General features: G+C 39.2%; 1 protein-coding gene across 3 annotated transcripts in view; it reads left to right on the forward strand.

Moving 5' to 3' along the window:
• PMS1 (PMS1 homolog 1, mismatch repair system component) overlaps positions 1-20,990 on the forward strand; it is a 94,694-nt gene that overhangs the window by 15,361 nt on the left and 58,343 nt on the right. For all 3 annotated transcript variants that reach the window (XM_084780752.1, XM_084780754.1, XM_084780753.1), the window contains exon 4: positions 7,215-7,317. In XM_084780752.1, the coding sequence (XP_084636878.1) occupies positions 7,215-7,317 (103 nt within the window). The remainder of the gene's footprint in view (positions 1-7,214; positions 7,318-20,990) is intronic.

The raw sequence follows: 20,990 nt of genomic DNA on the forward strand, positions 1-20,990 counted from the left end.
GGCATGCCAACAGTTCTAGTGGCAGGGAGGCTGAGGCCATCCTGGGCATCGTAGTCAAATATCCAAGAGTATATACATTTTATTTACCATTCATTTACTATTGGGTTCATGGCTTGCTGTCACCTTCTGGATGCCATGAAGAGAGTTGCTCTGATCATAGCTCTTCAAAGACCTGGTTAGGTCCTTGCCATCAGGGGTTTTAGTGAAGTAGACCTTACTATTGCATATGATAATGATGCCTTTAATATTTTGGAGAATAGGAAGTGTGTGTTTTATGATATTAATGTTCACCAGAGGAGGATGTTTAATAAGCCATTAGCTTGTAAAGCTTTATTTAAAAGCTCAACATTTAAATGTAACATGTTTTAGAGCCTTTATCCTAAGTTATGAATCTAACGGTAGCTTATAGCATATCTACTTTCCTGTACCTGCTTGACCATAAGAGCTGTTTTGTTAAGAGGCGTGCACTGAATTGTATTTAAGTCTGTGGCATGCCCTGTGGAATACCGCTCTGGTAAATCTAGGTGATGGGATTGAGTTCTGCAGCTGTGAAATAACTTGCTCTACCCAGTAGATGCCTAGGGATGGAGTGGATGATGCAACTTCAGTCATCTGACTGCTGGGTAGGCACTTGTGCCTGGCACACTCAGTTGTCTTACACTGCTCCTGCTCCGCGCCTTGTTACTACTTGTAACCTCAGTCTCCTGTTTGTGTGGATCTCAGTTTTGCTTGTTTGGCTTGGCTAGCTCTCTTTGTTAAATTGCTACTGTGTAGGTATTTGGCCCTGTCAGTGTTTGAAGCTGCCTGTGCTGGTAAGGGTGACACAGTAACAGTGAGGGTCTTTTTAATTACTGAAAATTTCCCCAATGACATATCATATTTCACTTGTGCCAAGACCAGAAGACCCTCTTTAGGTAAGAGTGGTCAAGTGCCAGGAAGTAATCACATTAATAGCTAGTGTTTAGGAAAAGTGGTGTGAACATGAGTTACTGCCATGTACTCTCTGGTCATTGGGTGTCTAGTGGTCTGATGTCAGCAGTTTTGATTCTCCAGACTCTCACCGTAGTCCCTCGTGTGTGTGTGTGTGTGTGTGTGTGTGTGTGTGTGTGTGTGTGTGTGTGTGTGTGTGTGTAGGAAATCACTGTGTACTCTTGAACCTCTAACTGAAGCCTAGCATACACTATGTGCTTCTTCCTCCTTTTACTCAGCACTTGGCTTTATTTATAATTCAATTGAGACTCCAAATAGATTTTGGAGAGAAGTAAATGGAAGGCACAGCTGGGAATTGCCCGTCTTTCTCCTGGAGAATGTACATAGCAACCTACAGCCTTGGAACTGGCACAGAAAGCACGGTTTAAAAATGTGGTAGAGAACTCTGAGCTTCCTAGCACTCTTCCTGTGGTTTGAGTTTTGGTTGGCTATTTTAGCGCATGAATATATGATAATTTTTTGTTTTGTTTTGTTTGTTTGTTTGAGACAGGATTTCTTTGTGTAGCCTTGGCTGTCCTGGATTCCCTTTGTAAACCAGGCTAGCCTCGAACTCACAGTGATCCGCCTGCCTCTGCCTCTGCTTGGATTAAAGGTGTGAGCCACTACACCTGGCTGAATATTTGATAATTTAGCTATTATCTAAAGTAGCAGATAGAATTTAAACTTTATATTGTGGGAGCATTATCAGGAAATAATGTATTTTGATGTGTCTGTTTTCTGAAGAGGTGTCCAGCCTTTGAAAGGTTGTACCAGCTTTGCCTGCTAGGTGGCAGCACCACACTTAGTCTTGATAAATGTGACTTCCTCACCTCACTGTCTTCTGACTTTATAGCTTTGCTTGTCTATTGATCACTGTCTTGTTTGCCTGCTTGTTTCTTTTTTCTTTTTCTTCTTTTTAATTTTAATTATATTCACTTGATAACCACATTTATCAATTAGTCTTCTATTTTTGAGATATTCAAAAAGCCTCAAGTACAAATAATTGAAATAATTTTACTTATCAAAATTACCAAAGAATTATCAAAGTATCACAATGCTAGAAAACTTTAAATGCTTTAAAATTTATAATTTACATGTTGCAATGTTGTGTCAGTTTATCTTAAAAAAACATTAAAATGTCCTCTTCATAAATCTATTACAAACTCACATGCATATATGTTTGTTTATATTTGTGTGCACACAGAGAAGAGTTAACTCTTTTGTATATTCCTGATCAAAATAAAGGCATTATCTATTCTCCAGAAGGTTCCATATGCCCATTTTGGTTACACTCCTCAAAGGTAACTGCTTTCTGACTCGTATTGGCAAAGATCCGTTCTACCTGTCCTTAACCTTTCAGCATGCATTATTTTGTTACAGAGCTTTTAGATATATATTGTTTAGGCTTGGTTTTATGTGAACTTCGAGCAGTCATTATAGGCCTTAGTGTACCGCACAGACTTCCTGCTTTAAGATGCGTGCTGCCAGGAGTGCTGATCACTAAGTCTCTTCCCCCTCATCTGAAGAGATCTGTCTTATCCAGGCCGTACACAGCCAGCAGCTGGGACTCAGTGGCTAACTGATGAAGGCTTGTTACGGTCCAGCGCTGGTTCAGGGCAGTGCTTCTCTGCCCTCTCCTACAGGTGCTCACCCCCACCCCCAGTGGGACTTCACCCCCAGTGAAGTCCTGCTCATTAATCTCTGTCTCAAAGTCCACTTCATGGCTAAGCCTCTGTAGATCTATCTCTTCGGATTACTGATGAGGAAAATGGGGTCTTACAGAGTTAAATGCCAAGTTGTCTTACTCCGATTTCAAAACAATCAATAATGATCGATAATGGAGATGAAACCTTCTTGTAACAGTATTATCATAGTAGTCACAATGCATGCACTGCTTTGGGGCTGGTGATTCTAATACAATAAATCTTCACTTGTGGTTATATAGAAGTATTGCACATTAAATTATGTAAGTCAACAAGGCTTATGAATTATAATCAGTCACTGTTCATGAACTTACTGTTGCTGCTTTTCAGTATATTCATACTACTTATCAAAAACCAGGGCTTACTGTAGCACACGTACCTTGCTACACTGGTAACAGCCTCATACATGTTATCTGTACCCTGTCTCTTAGGGACATTGAAAGGTTATATGCTGTGCAGCTAAAAGCTTTTTCTGCTTTTCTGCAATGTAAAAAACAGTATGCAGCTGTGCTTAAATCAGAGATGAAATCAGTTGCCTATTCCCTATACACAGACATTCAATTTTATTTTCATTCCTCATGTTAGGGAATCTTTTCTGAAACTTTGTACCTGTCCATAGGCAAATTCCTCCTAATTTTCACCCAAGGTTTTCATTCTGTTTCATAGGTTCATTAGTCTTATCTCGTTCTTTGATATTGCTAGCTGTTGTCCTCACGTCTGTTAGTTCACTCCTGCACTTTTTTAGAGTTGTTACTCTAAGCAGTCCCATTTGTTACATGTTGTTTTGCAGAGAGATAACACAGGATCTGTAGGTTTACTTAGGCCCACATGCTTAGAGAGGTGGACTGCAAAGCTGGGAGAATTGTAATGGGGCAAGAAGAAGCAAACAACACAGCTTTCTTCAGTACCCGGCGCTTCCTGTGTCATCCACAGCCACATGGTAGAAGTTTAGTGTAAGTAGCATTCAGAATCAGTTGGAATACTCTGCTTCCTAAATGTAGTCTCATTACATACAAGAGAGCAGCCAGCTCTTCGTGTTCCTGGCCTTCCCTCATTAGTGGGTGTCTGTGCATAGGCAGGCAGAGGTGCTCGGCCTGCACAAAGAAAGGACATTTGAAAGAAAGGTCACGGAGGCAGAACTTCATGCTTCCCCGCAGTCATCAAAGCTTCATCTTAGTCTCCAGACTCATGTTTCTTTGCTAGAATACTTATTCATCCAAAACCCAGGTTGTGGCTGGTGATGTAGCTCTTTGGTGGAGCACCTAACAAACCTGTGCAAGACTCTGGGCTCAAGTTCTCAAACCCATAAAACCAAGCCAAAAGCTAGCTCCACCTCAGAATAAAAAACCAAGTTCATCACCATTGCCTTAAAGTATTCTGTGTCAAGAAAGATTGTGCGTGGATTGCCAGGATGTATCTTAAGTAATTTTGTTTACATGTCATCTAACTCCTGTGGGGAAACTGCTTACATAGGGTTTAGATGCTTTTATGTAACTTTAATTTTATAATTAGGCCCACTCTTAATAACAGAGAGCTAACATAATCCTCAAGGTCTCTGAAGAATTCTAAATGGTGTTATCTTAAAATCCTGACATCACTAGACTTACTCTTTTCCACACTTGTTCAGTATCTAATGAAAATCACCAGTAAGTTGTGTGTATGTATGTGTGTGTCGTGTGTGTGTGTGTGTGTGTGTGTCTGTGTGTGTTGTTTGTGTGTCTTGTGTGTGTGTGTCCGTGTGTCTGTGTGTGTGTGTATGTATGTGTCGTGTGTGTGTGTATGTATGTGGTGTGTGTGTGTGTTCATGAGTTAGTGCAGGGCACATACTCCTGCTGCATAGCTAATGCGTTTTGAACCTGTTCCAGTTCAAGCAGAGGTTTCCTGTCCAGACATGGGATCACATGATGAAATGAACCCTTGAAATACAATTCCCTTCTCTGATGAACAGACTGTATTTCATGAATTTGTAAAACATGATTATATGTATTTTCTTCACTGTTTTACTATCAGCATCACCCATATAAATACATTTTTATAGTGCCCTATAAACTGACATTAATGAAATTTTATTGTTGGAAGCTATATTGTAGGTTTTTAAAAGTAAAACATAAATGTTAATATTTTTAGCACTAAAATCTTGCTTCCTTCCTTTGCATAGTAAGGTATGTGCTTACTATTCACTAATATGTTTAAAGCACAAATAAATTAGTGTCATTGAAGATGGCTTTGAAGTGGTTAAAGCAAAATCCCATGTAACCTTATAAAGCATTAGCATCTTCATCTTATCATCACCCTGCCCCCCAGACATGATAGTGTAATCATTTATTCAGGACTATGTAGAAGCCACTGGCAGGGTTAGTACTGGAACTCCGAGTTCCAGGGCTGCCTTTGCTTAGTGACACCGTTAAGTCAGGTGGCTAGCTCTTTGGAGAATAGAAATAGAATTCAGTTGACCTTGGCATTTTGAAGAAGCAGTTGTTTAAATGTAGAATTATTTTTAAAGGGGCAATTGTGGAATATTAAAACCTAGAAAAAATCTCTATCACTTATTGTCCTGTTTGTTTTGGGTAAACAAAACCAATAATGCCTCGAGTATTTTAGACTTGGGATGTGGCAGGGAAAGTGAAGATTAATGTTATACATCATCCAACTGTGGAATGGATTTTGAACAAAGGAGAACAGTTGAAATACACAGAAGTACACATCTTTGCCTTGGGTAACAACCTTTTTTTTTTCCTTTCCTTATTTTGAACAGTTATACAAATAGTGACTTGATCTAGTAACCCTAGTAAAAATTGGATAGATATTTCAGAAAATCTAGTAATCTGTAACAGTTCTTGAAACTGGAAAAGATCCCCCCATCTCTCTCAACATATATAAATATGATATATGTCAATGTACACACAAACACACAGAGAGAGAGAGAGAGAGAGAGAGAGAGAGAGAGAGACGAGAGAGAGAGAGAGAGAGAGAGAGAGAGAGAGAGAGAGAGAGAGAGAGAGAGAGAACATTGCTGGTGCTGGAAATAGTGGCGATGGTACAGGTACCCACCCATAGTGTTCAAGTGTTCTACAGAGCATATGCTACCAATAAGGCTCCTGAAGACAGGTGATAGAGCCACAGATATAGACCCTAGCTGGGCCTACAGGAGTCCTAGCAGTATAGCTGGATTTTTGAAGATTCTAACTTGTGCTGAGTCCAAGAATAGTCAGAAAGATAACTCCAAATTTTGAGTCACCACTGCTTTTCTCAGGGCTGCTGTCTCCCAGTCCATCTTGCTTTCCCCAGCAATATTCCCATTCTACACCATTGCTTTTTGTCTGTTTTTTGTTTTCATTTTCAACAAGGCTGTGTTTCCTTCCCATATCATAGATTGATAAATAGATTATGGGTAGTTCAAAAAAGTTTGGGATTCTTAATCTATTTCTATTCTTAATCTGAATCTATTTCTGCAGCTGACATCATAAGGAAATATTCTGGTGCTTAATGGAATCCTCTTCTATGCTCATATACTTAATCTGCCTTTTTTAATTAATGAAAAATTTACATTCAAACATTGTATTAAACTTGAGTTTAAAAAATCCTTAAATATTCATGTATATATTTTAAGTTTTACTATTTGAAACTATAAACTTGAAATGCAGAAGCATTGTTTTATATAAAATACATAATAAGAAAATGATTATCCATAAATTTATGAAAGTTATTAAAAAGCAAATCTACTTTGTACAATTATAGTATTTTCTTTTATATTTATAAAGCCTATCATACAAATGGCCATTTAAGTTATGCTGGTTTGTGTTTTAAGTAAAATGCTCAAACATCAGTTCATTTGCAACATAAAAAAATACAGGCCATTCTATTCTGTTGTTTCAAAGTGTAACTCCAAAAAATACTACCAGAGACGTATTCAAAGTAATTGATCAAGCAAGGGACTGACTTAGCTCGATAGCTAAGGTGGTGTGGTGCTCTTCCAGAGAACCTGAGCTCAGTTTCCAGCACCGATGTCGAGATTCACAGTGACTGTAACTCCAGGGGACGGGGATCTGAAGCCTATGGCCTTCTCAGGCACCTGTCTACATGTGTACACCCACCCACACACACACACACACTTAAAATAAAACAAATCTTTAAAAAGGAATTACCAAGTAATATCTCTTACTATCACATATTAAGTAAATGTGTGATAACTTTGTATGTTTGTTTGTTTGAGGGAGGGTCTCTACTCTCTAGCCCAGCCTGTCTGGAACTCACGTCAGTTCTCCAGCCTTATGGGCGTGGCTTACCTTGCTGGCTTTGTGACAGTTATCGTCATTGCCACAGCTAAATGATTGTTTTAGTGGGTTTCAGTGACACATTCCTATGACCCGGGAGCTCATAAGGAGGCGTGTGCAGCATGAGTTTGAGACTAGTCTGAACCATATAGCCAGATTCCATCTCAGAGGGAAAAAAGATAAAGGCGAGGCAGGGAGGAGGGGACCAGTCTGGTAGAGTGCTAAACACCTGTTTGTTTGTTTGTTTGTTTTGCTTTGCTTTTTCCAGGTGGTAGTCACAACAAGGACAGATGCTGACAGCTTCAGCACCCAGTATGTCTTAGACGGCAGTGGCCACATACTCTCCCAGAAACCTTCACATCTTGGTCAAGGTAAGTGAGTAGCTTTAGAGTATTTTTGCTGTCTCCGTTATTTAAAAAAAGAAAAAAGGAGTTTTGCCTAGAATTTAAACAGTGCTTTGTGTTTTGTCTCCATAAAAGCTGGTTATGTTTCAAGCAAACATTTGGTCTTCCTCTGTGGACCTCTTAAATACAGAGTCATCCTCAGGAGGAGCGAGGCGAGGTGACTCTGGATTACTGCTCTAACAGCAGTTACTTTCCTGTTGTTGGATCACCAGTGTCATCTTCACAGATGAGGAAGAGTGTTTTACTGAAGCACATGAAACGTCTTTAATTTGTAATAAACCTTAAGCCTGAAATACTCTGATTACATTATTTAAAAGTATTTATTAACGAAATACTCATATATAAACATAATATAGGTTAAAAAGTGCAATCGTTTTCAGCTCCTAGTTTACCGACTTCCTGCCGAAGTCCATCTGACACCTCTTCCACTTCGTCATTCTCTGGTATTCTGAGACAAATCTATATCAGCTATTTTCCCTATTATTCGTTACTGTTTTATACACATCTGTATGTAACTTTATTTGTATTTTATTCACTTGGTATCTTTTTAATTCTTTTAAAAACTAATTCTAGCCAGGTACAGTGGCACATGCCTGCAATCCCAGCACTCAGGGAAGCACACAGGTGGATCGCTGTGAATTCAAGGCCAGCCTGGTCTACAAAGTGAGTTCAGGATAGCCAAGGCTACACAGAGAAACCCTGTCTCAAAACAAACAAATAACAAAACAAAACAACAACAAAAACTAATTCTAAGGTAGAAAACAGTCTCTTTAGTCCGAGTTCACAGAATCCCCTAATCTTTTTCCCAGCAGTGCATGGTTACAGTTGAGGCACTGTCAAAGATGTCTCCTCTTCAGAATTGAGTTCAGAGAATCACTGGCTCTGGGAGGGGACGTGAGGGACATTTGTTGTTGTGCCCTTCTCTCAGCTGGAATATGAATTTCAGTGGAATTTTATTGCTCCGTGTTGTAGGTTGATTGTAGTTTGACATTTTTTTGTGGTTTCACCCCATCCATTTTAATGTTAAATTACTATATTTACTTTCTTTAAATGACTTTGGTCCTTATGAAACTTATTTTCTTAGTTCTGGTAATTCCTTTCAACGTGGCTATAATTTTGGAAATTGTCAGCATAGTTAGTGGTTACTTTTGCTCATTAGGAATTTATAATTTTGTATTCACAGAGGAAAACAAATTAACAGAAAATTTAAAGAAAACATACTCATTTACATCTCATTTGTTCATAAGTCAATAAAAATGAGCTCATCACTACTTTATTTGATATATAATAAATATTATATATAATAAATATAAATATTTAACTTTAGTTAAAATATTATTTTTTCAATGTCTTGGACAAAGATAAGTCTTTACTTTATTTTTTATTTTAAGTATGGTCCCTCTTAAGAAATCCTCTAAATATTACAAGTTCTAGTTAGGAAACCAAGAGAAGGCTGTGAGCCTCCTAGTCGAGCGCTTTGAAGTGACCCAGTCACCTTATAAAACTTAAAGTATTTATTTTTATCTCAGTGGTTGCGAGTGTGATGTGGGTGGCCGGAGGCGCTGCATCACTCATACTTCCCATGCTTTCCTGAGTCCATCTCCATGGGAACTATGAAATAACAATCCTTAAGTAAGGACTCCATCTGATCTTTGCCCTTTGGCTGGCTGACTTTTCTTTTTCTACTGACGTCAGTCTTCTACCTTCAGTAAGTAAAATTAGGTATGCGTGTTAAGGAAGTTTTGTGGTCAGTAAATGCATCTTATTTTCATTAGCTTATTTCATAACTCAAGAACCAACACACTTGAAAGGTCAATAGTTACAAAACCAGTATGACTTTTTGTAACTCACTTTTTCCACCTAACTACACTTGATTCCTTAGGTAGCAGCAACAAAAGAAAAAAAAATGGAAGTCTTAATTTGAGGTTGTTCTAGATAGACAAATTATACAAGTCTGTGTATAATAAAAGTGCTCTTGCAGTTTTACTGCTTCTCACGTTTCACCAGCTGTCATTAGCTTCCATTTAAATGTTTTTCTATGTAAGATAAAACTGCAGTTCACCATCCTAGTTTATACCTGTGCGTTTAAAGTTCTTGCAGATGAATCTCAGCTGTGATGTGACTGCCCTTAGCAGTGACTCTCCATGTTGTCTCTCAGACGGCACCTGCAGAGAGATGGCGTAACTATAGGTACAGGGACAACCTGCAGTAAAATCTCAAGTAGACACTGGAAAACTTGTACATATTTAAAAAGGATTTGCTGAAAATTCCTATTTTGCTTTTGGTGTACAGATACTTGTTTTATGGATTGTTTTAGCTATTTAATGTTATTTATGCTTTTAATAAATTGTTATTTTAGTTGCTCTTCCCCTTCTCTTCATTAGATTCTCAAATTAGGTTTTCATTCTCAAATTAGACTTTCTTTCCTTCCTTTAAAAATATTTATTTTTAATACATATGCCACTTTTGTATCCTACAGGGGCCAGGAAAGGGTGTGTGTTACAGGCAGTTGTGGGCCACCTGATATGGCTTCTGGGAACTGAACTCTGGTCCTCTGAAAGACTAGTACAGTGGTTTTTTGTTTTTGTTTTCATTTTTCCCCCCTGTAAGGCAGAACTGTACTCTTGATCAAGGGGGTGCTCTAAACATAGAAGTAAAGCAAGCACACTGTGGCAGGAAGTGCACTCAGAAGAGCAAGCACACTGGCAGGAAGTGCGCTTGGTTTTTGCTCTAAAGCAGGTGGCCACTACATCTTCCTTCCATTCACTAGGACCACCTGCAGCCCTTAACAACTGGGTAATTTTCAAAGGGTTGGCACAAAGGAAGGGATGCAGGAGAAAGCCATTTTCCATCTTAACTGCTGAGCTATCTCTCCAGTCACTATCCCTGCCTGCCTTTAAGGAAACAGAAGAACCCTCCAGCTTTTCAAGTCTTACTTTTAAGAGTAACTCAGTTATTTGTGGTATACTATCTTTTTATGTCTCATGGTTTTATGCTTCTAAGTTGATTTATTCTCCAGAGCAAATACCAGTATTCCATTCTTGTACCTTGTGAGATATGGTTGCTGTAGATTGCTGCTCTGGATTGTGTATGGACTGCAATTTTGTTTTTCTTAACAGAATACTGGAACCTTGTCATTAGTTTAGAATGCTTTCTGATAGTTAGGACCCATGCCTTTACGTTAGAAGTATAAATAGCTGCCTTCATCAATGGCATAACATAGGGGCATGTAAAAATATAACAGAGCATATTGTAGGACTGCAGTTTAATTCTGGTGTTTAAAGAATGTGCTAAAGTTAGAGAGCTGAGTGGTTCTCTTGTAAAATCTGATAGTGCACTGGGGCCTCCACCGTATTTGCCAGTATTACTTGGCACCTTTATTTTTAAGGATACACATTTCATTTGAAATGTAAAAAAAAAAAACACCTTTTATCTGTAAGCTTTATTAAAACACATAATTCTTATTTTGTGAATCATACTTTACTTGGGTTCTTTTAAGGCGGAAAAGCAATTTATGAATGTATAGCTTAGGTATAATGTGGTAGTAAGCACATAATACATATTTAAAAGTCAACAAATAATATTTTGTTTTCATAAACGTGTATCTGGGGTATTGATTTCTGCCTGCCTGCCTTCCTCCATTCTGTTCACAGCTATAGTAAATGTTTTCACATTGATATTGAGGAATTAATTCAAGGATTAATAAGAAGCAGATGAGTAAATAATGGCAGTAAAGTGAAATGCCTGGACACTAGAGGGTGGTTAGTGGGCTTTTCGGAGACCGTGACATTTGAAGCTGATGTGTAGCAGGTAAGAAGGCACAAGACGTGACCTTTCGGGGCTGGAGAGATGGCTCAGTGGTTAAGAGCACTGCCTGCTCTTCTAAAGGGCCCGGGTTCAATTCCCAGCACCCACATGGCAGCTCACAACTGTCTGTAACCCCAAGATCTGACACCCCCACACCAACGCACATAAAACTAAAATTAAATAAAATATTTAAAAAAAAAAGATGTGACCTTTCCGCCAGAGACTCACACGTGGAGAATAGGACATTTCTCTATAGCCATAAAGAGGAAAAATCTACAATTTAAAAATACCCTTTAAATTTATTGAAGAATTGTGTCACAGAAAAGCTTACATGAAAAGGTTGCCCCTTCCTGGATAAGAAGAAACTAATGATCACTTGTACTGTTGTTGGCAGGATTAACTGAGATTGGATGTGTAGGTGGACATCAGAGCAACCCGCCATAGGTAGCACGGCAACCCCCCCCCCCCCAGAGCTTTGTATGGCCTCCTTTGGACTGAACTGACAAGTTGCAGTCTGGGATCCTCAGACAGAGCTCATTGTCCTACACATTGAGTCTCATGAGGACCTCACTGACTGAGCTGTGGTGAAGGAGGTTGACACTGGGTTATAGAAAGAGCTCTTAATACTTGCTAGAGGAAGAGGACCAGTTCCATCATCAAGCTGATGATGACTTAGCTGTAGCCCATAATATTACTGGTTCCTGTTTGACAGGAAATACTATCATCTTCAGTAGCTGTAGTTCTTCTAAATACAGGTCAAATAAAAGCCTTAAAGGACATGAAGAAGGAAAAGAGCCATCACCAGTAGAAAGAAAGTTCAGCAAACTCAGAGAAAGTTATGTTGTTATGGTCATAGAAAACCTCCTTCCCAGAAGGTGGGTGATGGGAGGAGGGTGGTCTCCATCGCTATGCCTGATGACAGAGAAAGGTTTTAGAATTGGTTCCTAGGAGAAATCTTGAAACATGTGGAGGATTGTGCTAGACTAAGGTAGAGTGTTAAGTGGACTTTAAGGAGTGAAGACCACAATGCTGATAGAAACACAGACAGGAGCTAGAGGGATGGCTCAGCAGTTAAGATTACTCACTGGTCTTGCAGAGAACCTGAGTTTCCAGCACCCACGTGGCCTCCTTCCTCTGGCCTCAGGCACCTGAACTCTGCTACACATGTCAAGCCACATACACACATATACATGTAACTTGAAATAAATACTTTAAGAAAAACAAAATATATGTAGTTTCAAGTGGAAATCTTTATTGGCGATTGAGCCCAGCCCCACCTGTGTAACACTCTGGCAGAGATTTGGTTTCATTATTCCCATGCCCTGTCATTTTTGTGGGGAGTTGAGTTGCAGTAGAGGAAAATTAAAGGCAGTGGCATGAGTGTTACTGGAAATTTTTAGCTATATTTACAGTGGGAATTGGTAACAAAGGGAGAGAAAAATATCGTAAAACTTGCAGTTTGGCAAGAAAAGCAATATATTTAATTTTTTGGTCTAGAATCGCATGGTTACTGGAAAGGTTAGCATTGATGAAGAAACCAGCAGCCCAGAAAGACTCTAAGAAATCAAAAAGGCAACAAATGAAATGTGTCTCAAAGGCTTTCCAGGGCTTTTCAGAGGGGCTCCAGGGGCCTTGCTCATTCTCCCTGCCCAAGCTCAGTTCTGATATGAAGGTTGATAATGGAGTTAGTGGACATGCACTTTGGGAAGGAGTGTATACAAGGGCTCTGAGGTAGAAACAAGTCTGCTGTGATAGATAAATGGAGGACAGGAGGTGAGTAGGGAGGGAAGTGACCACGGGCCAGGTGATGCAGGACCCCGTGTGCTTTGCCCTTCACCCTCCCTCGGTGTTTCCAGTAAACTTGCATTACCCGTAAGTGTTCCAAACATCAAGTGCTAAACTATTCCTTTATGTACCTTTCTCATTACCCTTATTTAACTATATTAACCCTTATTTAATTATATTAGCCCTAAGAGCCTTTGCCAAATTTATTTTTCCTTTTTAAAAATATTTATTATTTTGTTTGCGAATTTCATACTATACCCTATTTACATCATTTCCAGTCCTCAAGCTCCTCCTGTGTCTCACCTTCTCATTTCATGACCTCTCATGTGTGTGTCCACTACTAGGAACATTTTGTGTTGCTCATATGTACATGTTTGACTGACCACGTAGGTTTAGATAGTCTATCCCAGGGCACATTTCTGGGGAAGACTGATTCTCCCTCTTAAAAGCCATTAATTGCCCATAGTTCTTACCTGGGAGTGAGCCTTGTGAGATTTCCCCAATCCAAGTTCACATTTTCATTGTGGGGGTCTTGTTTAGGTGACCTGTTGTTAAGAATTTATGGGTATAACTCTTGGACATACATACAAGACACCATTTTGCAGCAGGCATCCTAATACTTAAAATCTTTCCACCCTTTCTTTGCAATTGCTTATCAACTGAGAATGGCTACCCTGTTGTCAGTTGTTCTCTGCATTTTCACCAGTTAAGTGTTTCTGTGGTTTCCATCTGCGCAAAAAGAAGCTTTTTTGATGAGGTTTGCGAGCTATGCTTATGTGTGAGCAAAGGATGGACATTTAGAATGAAGTTGGGAATCATATTTGTTGCAGAACATGCCAAGAGTAGGTTCTCTTTTAGGATCCATGACATTACTAACCATAGTTAGTTAGCTGGGTTACAGTACCAGGCATGAATGCACTGCTGTAAGTCTAACTAGGTAGCCGTACTTTTTATACCCATGGAGATAACTTAGCCTGCAGGCCAGCTTTGTAGCTTTGTAGAGCTTTGAATTACCACTCTCCTTTGGAGGCTTGCAAAGGTGCTATGAGAGCTATCCTTGGAGAGGAGGTGTTTAAGTCAGTTCTACTTAATTCTTTTAATTTGCCCGTCCAAACTGTGCACTGTCTTTAGCAATAGGATCTTACCTTCAGATTCTGAGAGGCAGCCATGGGCTGCAACAGTAGTCTGTATTGTTAGGGAGTCTCATGGACTCCCCTGACCAGTGACTCAGAGAGGTTTTCCATGCCTGGCACTAGGGCTAAATAAAGTTATGCCACTTGGAGTGATAATGCTCACCACATGAGCCAAAGACTATCCAAGTTTACTTTCTTACCTCCTCTTGTCCTGAGATCTTTATCCTGAGGTCATAGTCATTTGGTTCAAGTTCATTTTCCATCAGATACACTTGGGTGATAATACTGTTGAGTTCTTGCTAGGCCCAAAAAGTCATCATTTGCCCCTATTTGTGTCTGGAGTACAAATGTCTGTTTCTTTATTATATTTATTTTCTTTAAGATGTGATATTTATAAGCCTCTGCCGTTATTGGCTGAAATACCTGAAAAAAACTCTATGCCTTCACTGTATCCTTCCTTTCTTTTCCCACTTTTTCTTGACGCTCATTTTCTTGGCACAGATTCCTAATACTTAGCATAAAAGATTTCAGCTGCTGATTTAGTGTCTTTATTGTTGTAACCAGTGACCAAAAGCAACCTGGAATGGAAACATTGTATTTTGCTTACAAGTCCACATCATAGTCCATCATCAAAGGAAGTCAGGGTGGGTTCCTGGAGGAAGGAGCTGAGCTGGAAGCTGTGGAAGAATGCTAGTTTGTTTCTCCAGACTTGCTCAGTTTGCTTTCTTACACACCCCAGGACCGCCTGCCCAAGGTAGTACAGTGGGCTAGCCACTCCACATCAATCATTTATTAAAAAAACACACTATAGACTGCCGAACAGTCTGTAGAGCCGAAGGGTAGTATAGTGGCCTAGGCCCTCCTACGTCAGTCAGTCATTAAAAAAATACACTACAGACTTGCCTACAAAGCAGGCTAATAGAGCTATTTTCTCAACTGTGATTTCTCTTTCTAGATAAGTCTAGATTTGTATCCAGTAGACAAAAACCTAATCAACACAGTTATATTTCCTCCTTCCCTTCCTCTTTGTCCCATTTCACTTCCTATCTCTATCCCTCCCTTCCTTTGTTTTATGAAAAACAGATTTGTTCTATATTTCAGGCTGGCCTCAAATTCAGTGATGTTCCTGTCTCAGCCTCTTAAGTGCTGAGATTTCAGGTTCACATAACCGTGTTCGATTTCACCAGTCTATAGACAAAAAGTGGAGAAAGTTAAAGTAGTATGTTTACAAAAGGATGTGGTAGAAACATATGCATGTAGATCATGTTTATGAGCACTGAGTATGCATGTGCCTGTAGGTGTGTGTATGTGTGCATGTGCACATGCGTGCAGGTACACTTATTTCGCTCTGTGCCTGCATGTGGAGGCCACAGTTCAATATTAGGTGTATTCTTTTTAAAGACAGGATCGATTACCAACCCGGACCTCACTATTTCTACTAGACTGGCTGCTGGTCAGTGGGTCCCTTGGGATCTACCTGGTCTACCACCCTCATGCCACTGTGCCACTTGTGTTGGCTGCGGATCCGAACTCAGTTCCTCACATTTCCCACGTCCTCCGGCTTCCCTACTCACCCACCTTCACATTCTTTCTCTTTTCCTCCATCAAAGAAGAAAAAAATAAAAAGGTCAGAGCAAACAAAGGAATATTAAGACAGCAAAACAAAAAGCATGCAAAAAAAATTATTATGGAGTCCATTTGGGTTGGCCAACTGTCCCAGAGCATGAGGTCTGTCCTGGAGTGTGGTTGATATAGCTAGTGACATTCCCTTGGATAAGGCTGCTTTTCCCATCCCCGGAATGCATCAATTGCAAATAGCTTCTTGGTTAGGGGTGGGACTTTGTGCTCACTTCCCCATCTCCAAGCTGGGAATTTGTCTAGTTTTAACTTTTATGCTGTTTTTGTCTGCTGTTACCAGCCCTGTTGTATCCTTAATGCCACTACCACCTCTGGCTCTCCCCCACCCGTACCCCCAGACAGGGTTTCTCTGTGTATCTTTGGCTCACTTTGTAGATCTGGCTGGACTCGAACTCACAGTGATCTGCCACCACGCTCAGGAGGCCACCTCTGCCTTTTATATTCTTTCCACATCTTCTTGTGCACACATACCTGAGCCTTCAGGGGAGGGATTTGGTAAAGACTCCACATGTAGTACTGATTATTCCAAAGTCTCTCATTCTCTTGACGTTGTCTAGTTGTGGCCTCTGTGCTGATTACCATCTACTGTGAGAAGAAACTTTTAATGAAGGTGAGTGATGCTCTGATCTATGAGTTATAGCAATAAGTCACTAAAAGTTATCCTCTTGCTATGTCCCTATAGCAGAATAATAGCGGTAGATTTTACCCTAAGGCCCAGGGCCCATGTCTAGTCTCATATTGTTAACTCCTTTAGCAGCGTGAGGGAGGGTTTCATCTCATACAGTGAGCCTTAAATCCAAGTTTTTAAAAGTTGTTTGCTCCTCCTGTAGCATTTTTGCCACTGTTGCACCAGCATATCTTGCAGGCAGGTCAGAGTGTTTGTAGGTGGATATTAGTGAGTGCTTCTCTCCTCTGGTAGCATGCAAAACAGCTTGCAGCTCCATGAACACGCGTCAGTACAGGTGAAGCTTCTGGTTTGGCAGCAGTTCTAGCTTCTCTGTGTTCAGTGAAATAAATGATGAGTCTTCAGCAATAGGATCTTACTGTCAGGTTATGGAAGGTAACCAGTTGACTTGACATGAGCTTATGATGTTTTGAGGAGGGGACTTTAGGACTCCTTTGGCTAATGGCGTAACAAGATGTACCCCAGTCCTGGCACTGGAAGGATAAGATGTCTAGTTGGGGCATTTTCTCCTCCATTATATATGATAACATTTATTTTTGTTTTTGTATTTGACTCCATTTAAATTCCTTTCATATTTGTATATATTTTAGGAAGCTTCTACAGTAATAGGATTCCTATGGTTTTTCAAAAGATGTTAATATTACCTTTCACCTCACAAATGCTCCCCTTTACCCTCCTCTGCCATCCTCCTGGCCATTTAATCCTCTTGTTGTAGTTCCCCGTTATCTCTAAAACACCATGTCCTTCCCTTCCTTGGACAATCCCCTCCTCCCTTCTGGTTACTTGCTGGTTACCTAACTTCTGTGTCTGTTCTGATGGAAACACATACATAAGGCTTAAAAGCACAAACTGCCTTTTCCTTTGGGGTTTAGGTTGCCTCGGTCAGGATGATTGTTTCTGCCTCCATCCTTTATCTGCACACTTCAGACAGAGTTTCTCTGTGGAGCCTTGACTGTCCTGGTCTCACTTTGTACACCTGGCTGGTCTTGAACTCACAGAGATCCACCTGCCTCTGCCCTCCTGGATGCTAGGATTACAGGTGTGTACCACCACTGCCCAGCTTCTGAGCTGTTTCTTATTCCTGGCTTTTAGGAAGGGAACAGCCATGGATGAATAAAGTATGTTTATAATAAGATAATAGTGTCTTTGGATATATGCCCAAGAGTAATCTAGCTGGACCTTGAAGTATATCAATTCCCAGCTTCTGGAGAAACTGACATACTGATTCCCATAGTGGCTGTAAAAGTTTGCATTCCTAGCAGCAATTATTAAAAACTAAGTCATCATCAGCATGCGCTGTGATTTCTTTTATTGAACTTGACCATTCTGCCTGAGGTAAGATGAAGTCTCAGAGTGCTTTGAACTTGCATTTCTCTGACGGCTAAGGTTGTTAAACATGTCTTTGTTTCACAGCCATTTGTGTTTGATCTTTTGAGAACTTTGTTTAGTTCTGTGTGCCATTTTTTAAATTAGGTTATTTTTTCTTGATGTTTAGTTTTTTTTAATTATTTTTATATTTTAGATATTAACCATCTATTGGATGTGTAATTGGTAAAAATCTTTTCCTTATCTGTAGCCTGCCACTTTGCCCTAATAATGGTGTCTTTTGTCATACAGAAACTTTTCAGTTTAATGAGGTACCATTTATTAATTGTTGGTCTTAGTACCTGTCCTAACAGTGCTATATTCAGGAAGTCTTCTGTGCCAATGAATTCCAAGACTATTCCCTACTGTCTCTTCTTTCAGATCCAGAGTGTCTAGTCTTATGCTGAGGTCCTTAATACATTTGGAGTTGAGTTTTGTGCAGGGTGGCAAGTATAGGTCTATTTGCATTCTTTTTGTCAAAAATCAAAGTTTCTCTGGGTCTGTAGGCTTATATCTAGTTCATCAATTTGATTCCATTAATGTGTCTTTTTATGTCAGTAGAATGCTGCTTTTATCACTATTGCTCTGCAGCACAACTTGAAAACCAAGACGATGAGCCCTCTAGCAGTTCTTTTTATTATTCAGAATTATTTTAGCTATCCTGGTTTTGTTTTGTTTTAAAAATGTGTATGCTTTAATATAAAGCTGAAGATTGATTTTTTTCAATTTCTGTGAAAATTTGTGTTAGAGTTTTGATGGGGATTGCATTGAATCTCTAGATTAGGTTTCACTAGATAGTCATTTTCACAATATTAATCCTAGTATTCCATGAGCATGGGAGATCTTTTTATCTTATGATATCTTCAATTTCTTTCTTTTATGTCTTAAAGCTTTTATTATACCTGTTTTTACCTTGGTTAGTTATTCCAATTTTTCTTTCTGTTTGTTTTCTGTGCTCTTGTGGAGATGCTGCTTCCCTGGTTCCTCTCTCAGCCTGCTTGTCACTGTGTAAAGGAAGGCTACTGGGTTTCTTGCAGTGATTTTGTGTCTTTCTACTTTGCTCAAAGCGTTTATGAGCTGTAGAAATTTTTCGGTGAAGTTGTTCAGATCTTTATGTTTAAAGTTGTATCATATGCAAGTAAATATACTCTGATTTCTTCCTTTCCTATTTGTATCCCCTTGATCTCTGTCAGATGTCATTGCTGTAGCTCAGACTTCAGATTCAGTAATGAATAGGTATGGGGAGAGTGGACAGCCTTAACCTTGTTCCTCAAGTGGAGATGTTTGAGTGTCTCTCCATTTAGTTGACATTGGCTGTGGGCTTGATGCTTGATGTACATTGCATTCTTTATGTTGAGGTCTGTTCTTTATCCCTGGTCTCTCCAGGACTTTTATCATGATGGGATGTTAGATTTTGTCAAAGGTTGTTTCTCCATCTAATGAGATGATCATGTAGCTTTTGTCTTTCAATCTGTTTATATGGTGATTACATTTACTAATTTTCATATATTGAGCCACTTGTACATCTCTGGGATGAATCCTACTTGATCATGGTGGATGATCTTTTTAATGTGATTTTGGACTAGGTTTGCAAATATTTTATTGACTATTCTTGCATTTATGTTCATAATGGAAATTCTTTGTTGGGCCTTTGTGTGGTTTTGATATTGGGACAATAGTAACTTTGTAAAAACATGAAGTGTTCCTGTAGTTTCCATTTTGCAGATATTTTTGAGGAATATTTGCCTTAATTCTTCTTTGAAGAACTGGTAGAATTCTGCTCTGAATCCATTTGGCCTCAAGCTTTTTTTGGTTGGGAGATTTTTAATTACTTCTTCGGGGTTACCAGAGAAAGTTCTATGAGTTCCTAAGAAGAAGGTAAATTCTTTTGTGTTTAGGTGAAATGTTCTATAAATACCTACTAGGTCTATTTGATTTATTACATTATTTAACTTTAGCGTTTCTCTGCATAGTTTTTGTCTGTATGAACAGTTTGTTGGTGATAGTAGAGTATTGAATTACCCACTATCACTGGTTTAGTGTCAGTGTGTGATTTTAGCTATAGTCACGTTTGTTTTATGAACTTGGGTACCCTTGTGTAGAATTTTAGTATCCTTTTGGTGAATTTTTCCTTTGTATTTTGGTGTATCTATTGTATATGTTTATTGTATACATTAACATATGTATTGTCTTTGCCTATCTCTTGTGATTGTTTTGGTTTGAAGTCTTTATTTTCAGATATAAAATGGCTACGCTGATTGTTTCTTAGATTCATTTGCTAGGAATATATTTATTCATCCATTTGCCCTAAAATGATCTCTATCCTTAATGGTTAAGTATGTGTTGTGCTGTGGCAGAAAGATTATATATATGTTTTTTTCCTAATCCAATGTGTTAGTCTGGTTTGTGTCTTTTTATTGGGAAATTGAGACCATTAATATAATATGGAAAGTTATTGATGAGCAGTATATAATAATTCCTGTTGATTTGTTGTTGTCATATACCTCCCCCCCACACACACACCTTGATTCACTGTTTAGGATTATTTGTTTCTGTGTCATCTTGGGAGTAGTTAACCTTCTCTTTAGAATGAGGTTTTCCTTCTAGCACTTTGTGTAGAGCTGGATTAGTAGGCAGACATTGCTTAACATTGTTTTAATCGTTGTGGAATATTTTTCTTTGTCTGTCTATTGTGACTGGTAGTTTTACCTGGTATTGTGGAATGGGCTGTGGTCCCAGAGACTTTGCAGAACTCCCATTCAGGATCTCTGGCTTTCAGAGTTTATTGAGAAGTCTTGTGTGATCCTCATGAGCCTGCCTTAAAACTTGACTTGCCTCTTTAATATCCTTTCTTTGTTGTGAACATTTAATGTTTTCATTATTATGTGCTGTGGTGAATTTCTTTTCTGTTCTGCCTATTTGGTCTTCTATGTTCCTCTTGTACCTTGATAGACATACCTTCCTTTAGAGCAGAAAAATTTTCTCCTATGACTTTGTTAAAAATATTTTCTGTGCCTTTGACCTGTGTTTCTTCTTCCTCTATTCCTATTATTTATACATTTGGTCTTTCTATAGAATCTAAGATCCTGGATGTTTTGTGCCTTGGTGTGTGTGTGTGTGTGTGTGTGTGTGTGCGTGTGCGTGTGCGTGTGCGTGTGCGTGTGTCATTTTCTTTGATTGAGCTATCCATTCCTTCTGTGTTGGAACACAATCCATGAATAGAGTTG

This window comes from Acomys minous, assembly GCF_964271855.1.
Source record: "Acomys minous genome assembly, chromosome: 4".
In the NCBI taxonomy this organism is placed as follows: Eukaryota; Metazoa; Chordata; class Mammalia; order Rodentia; family Muridae; genus Acomys; species Acomys minous.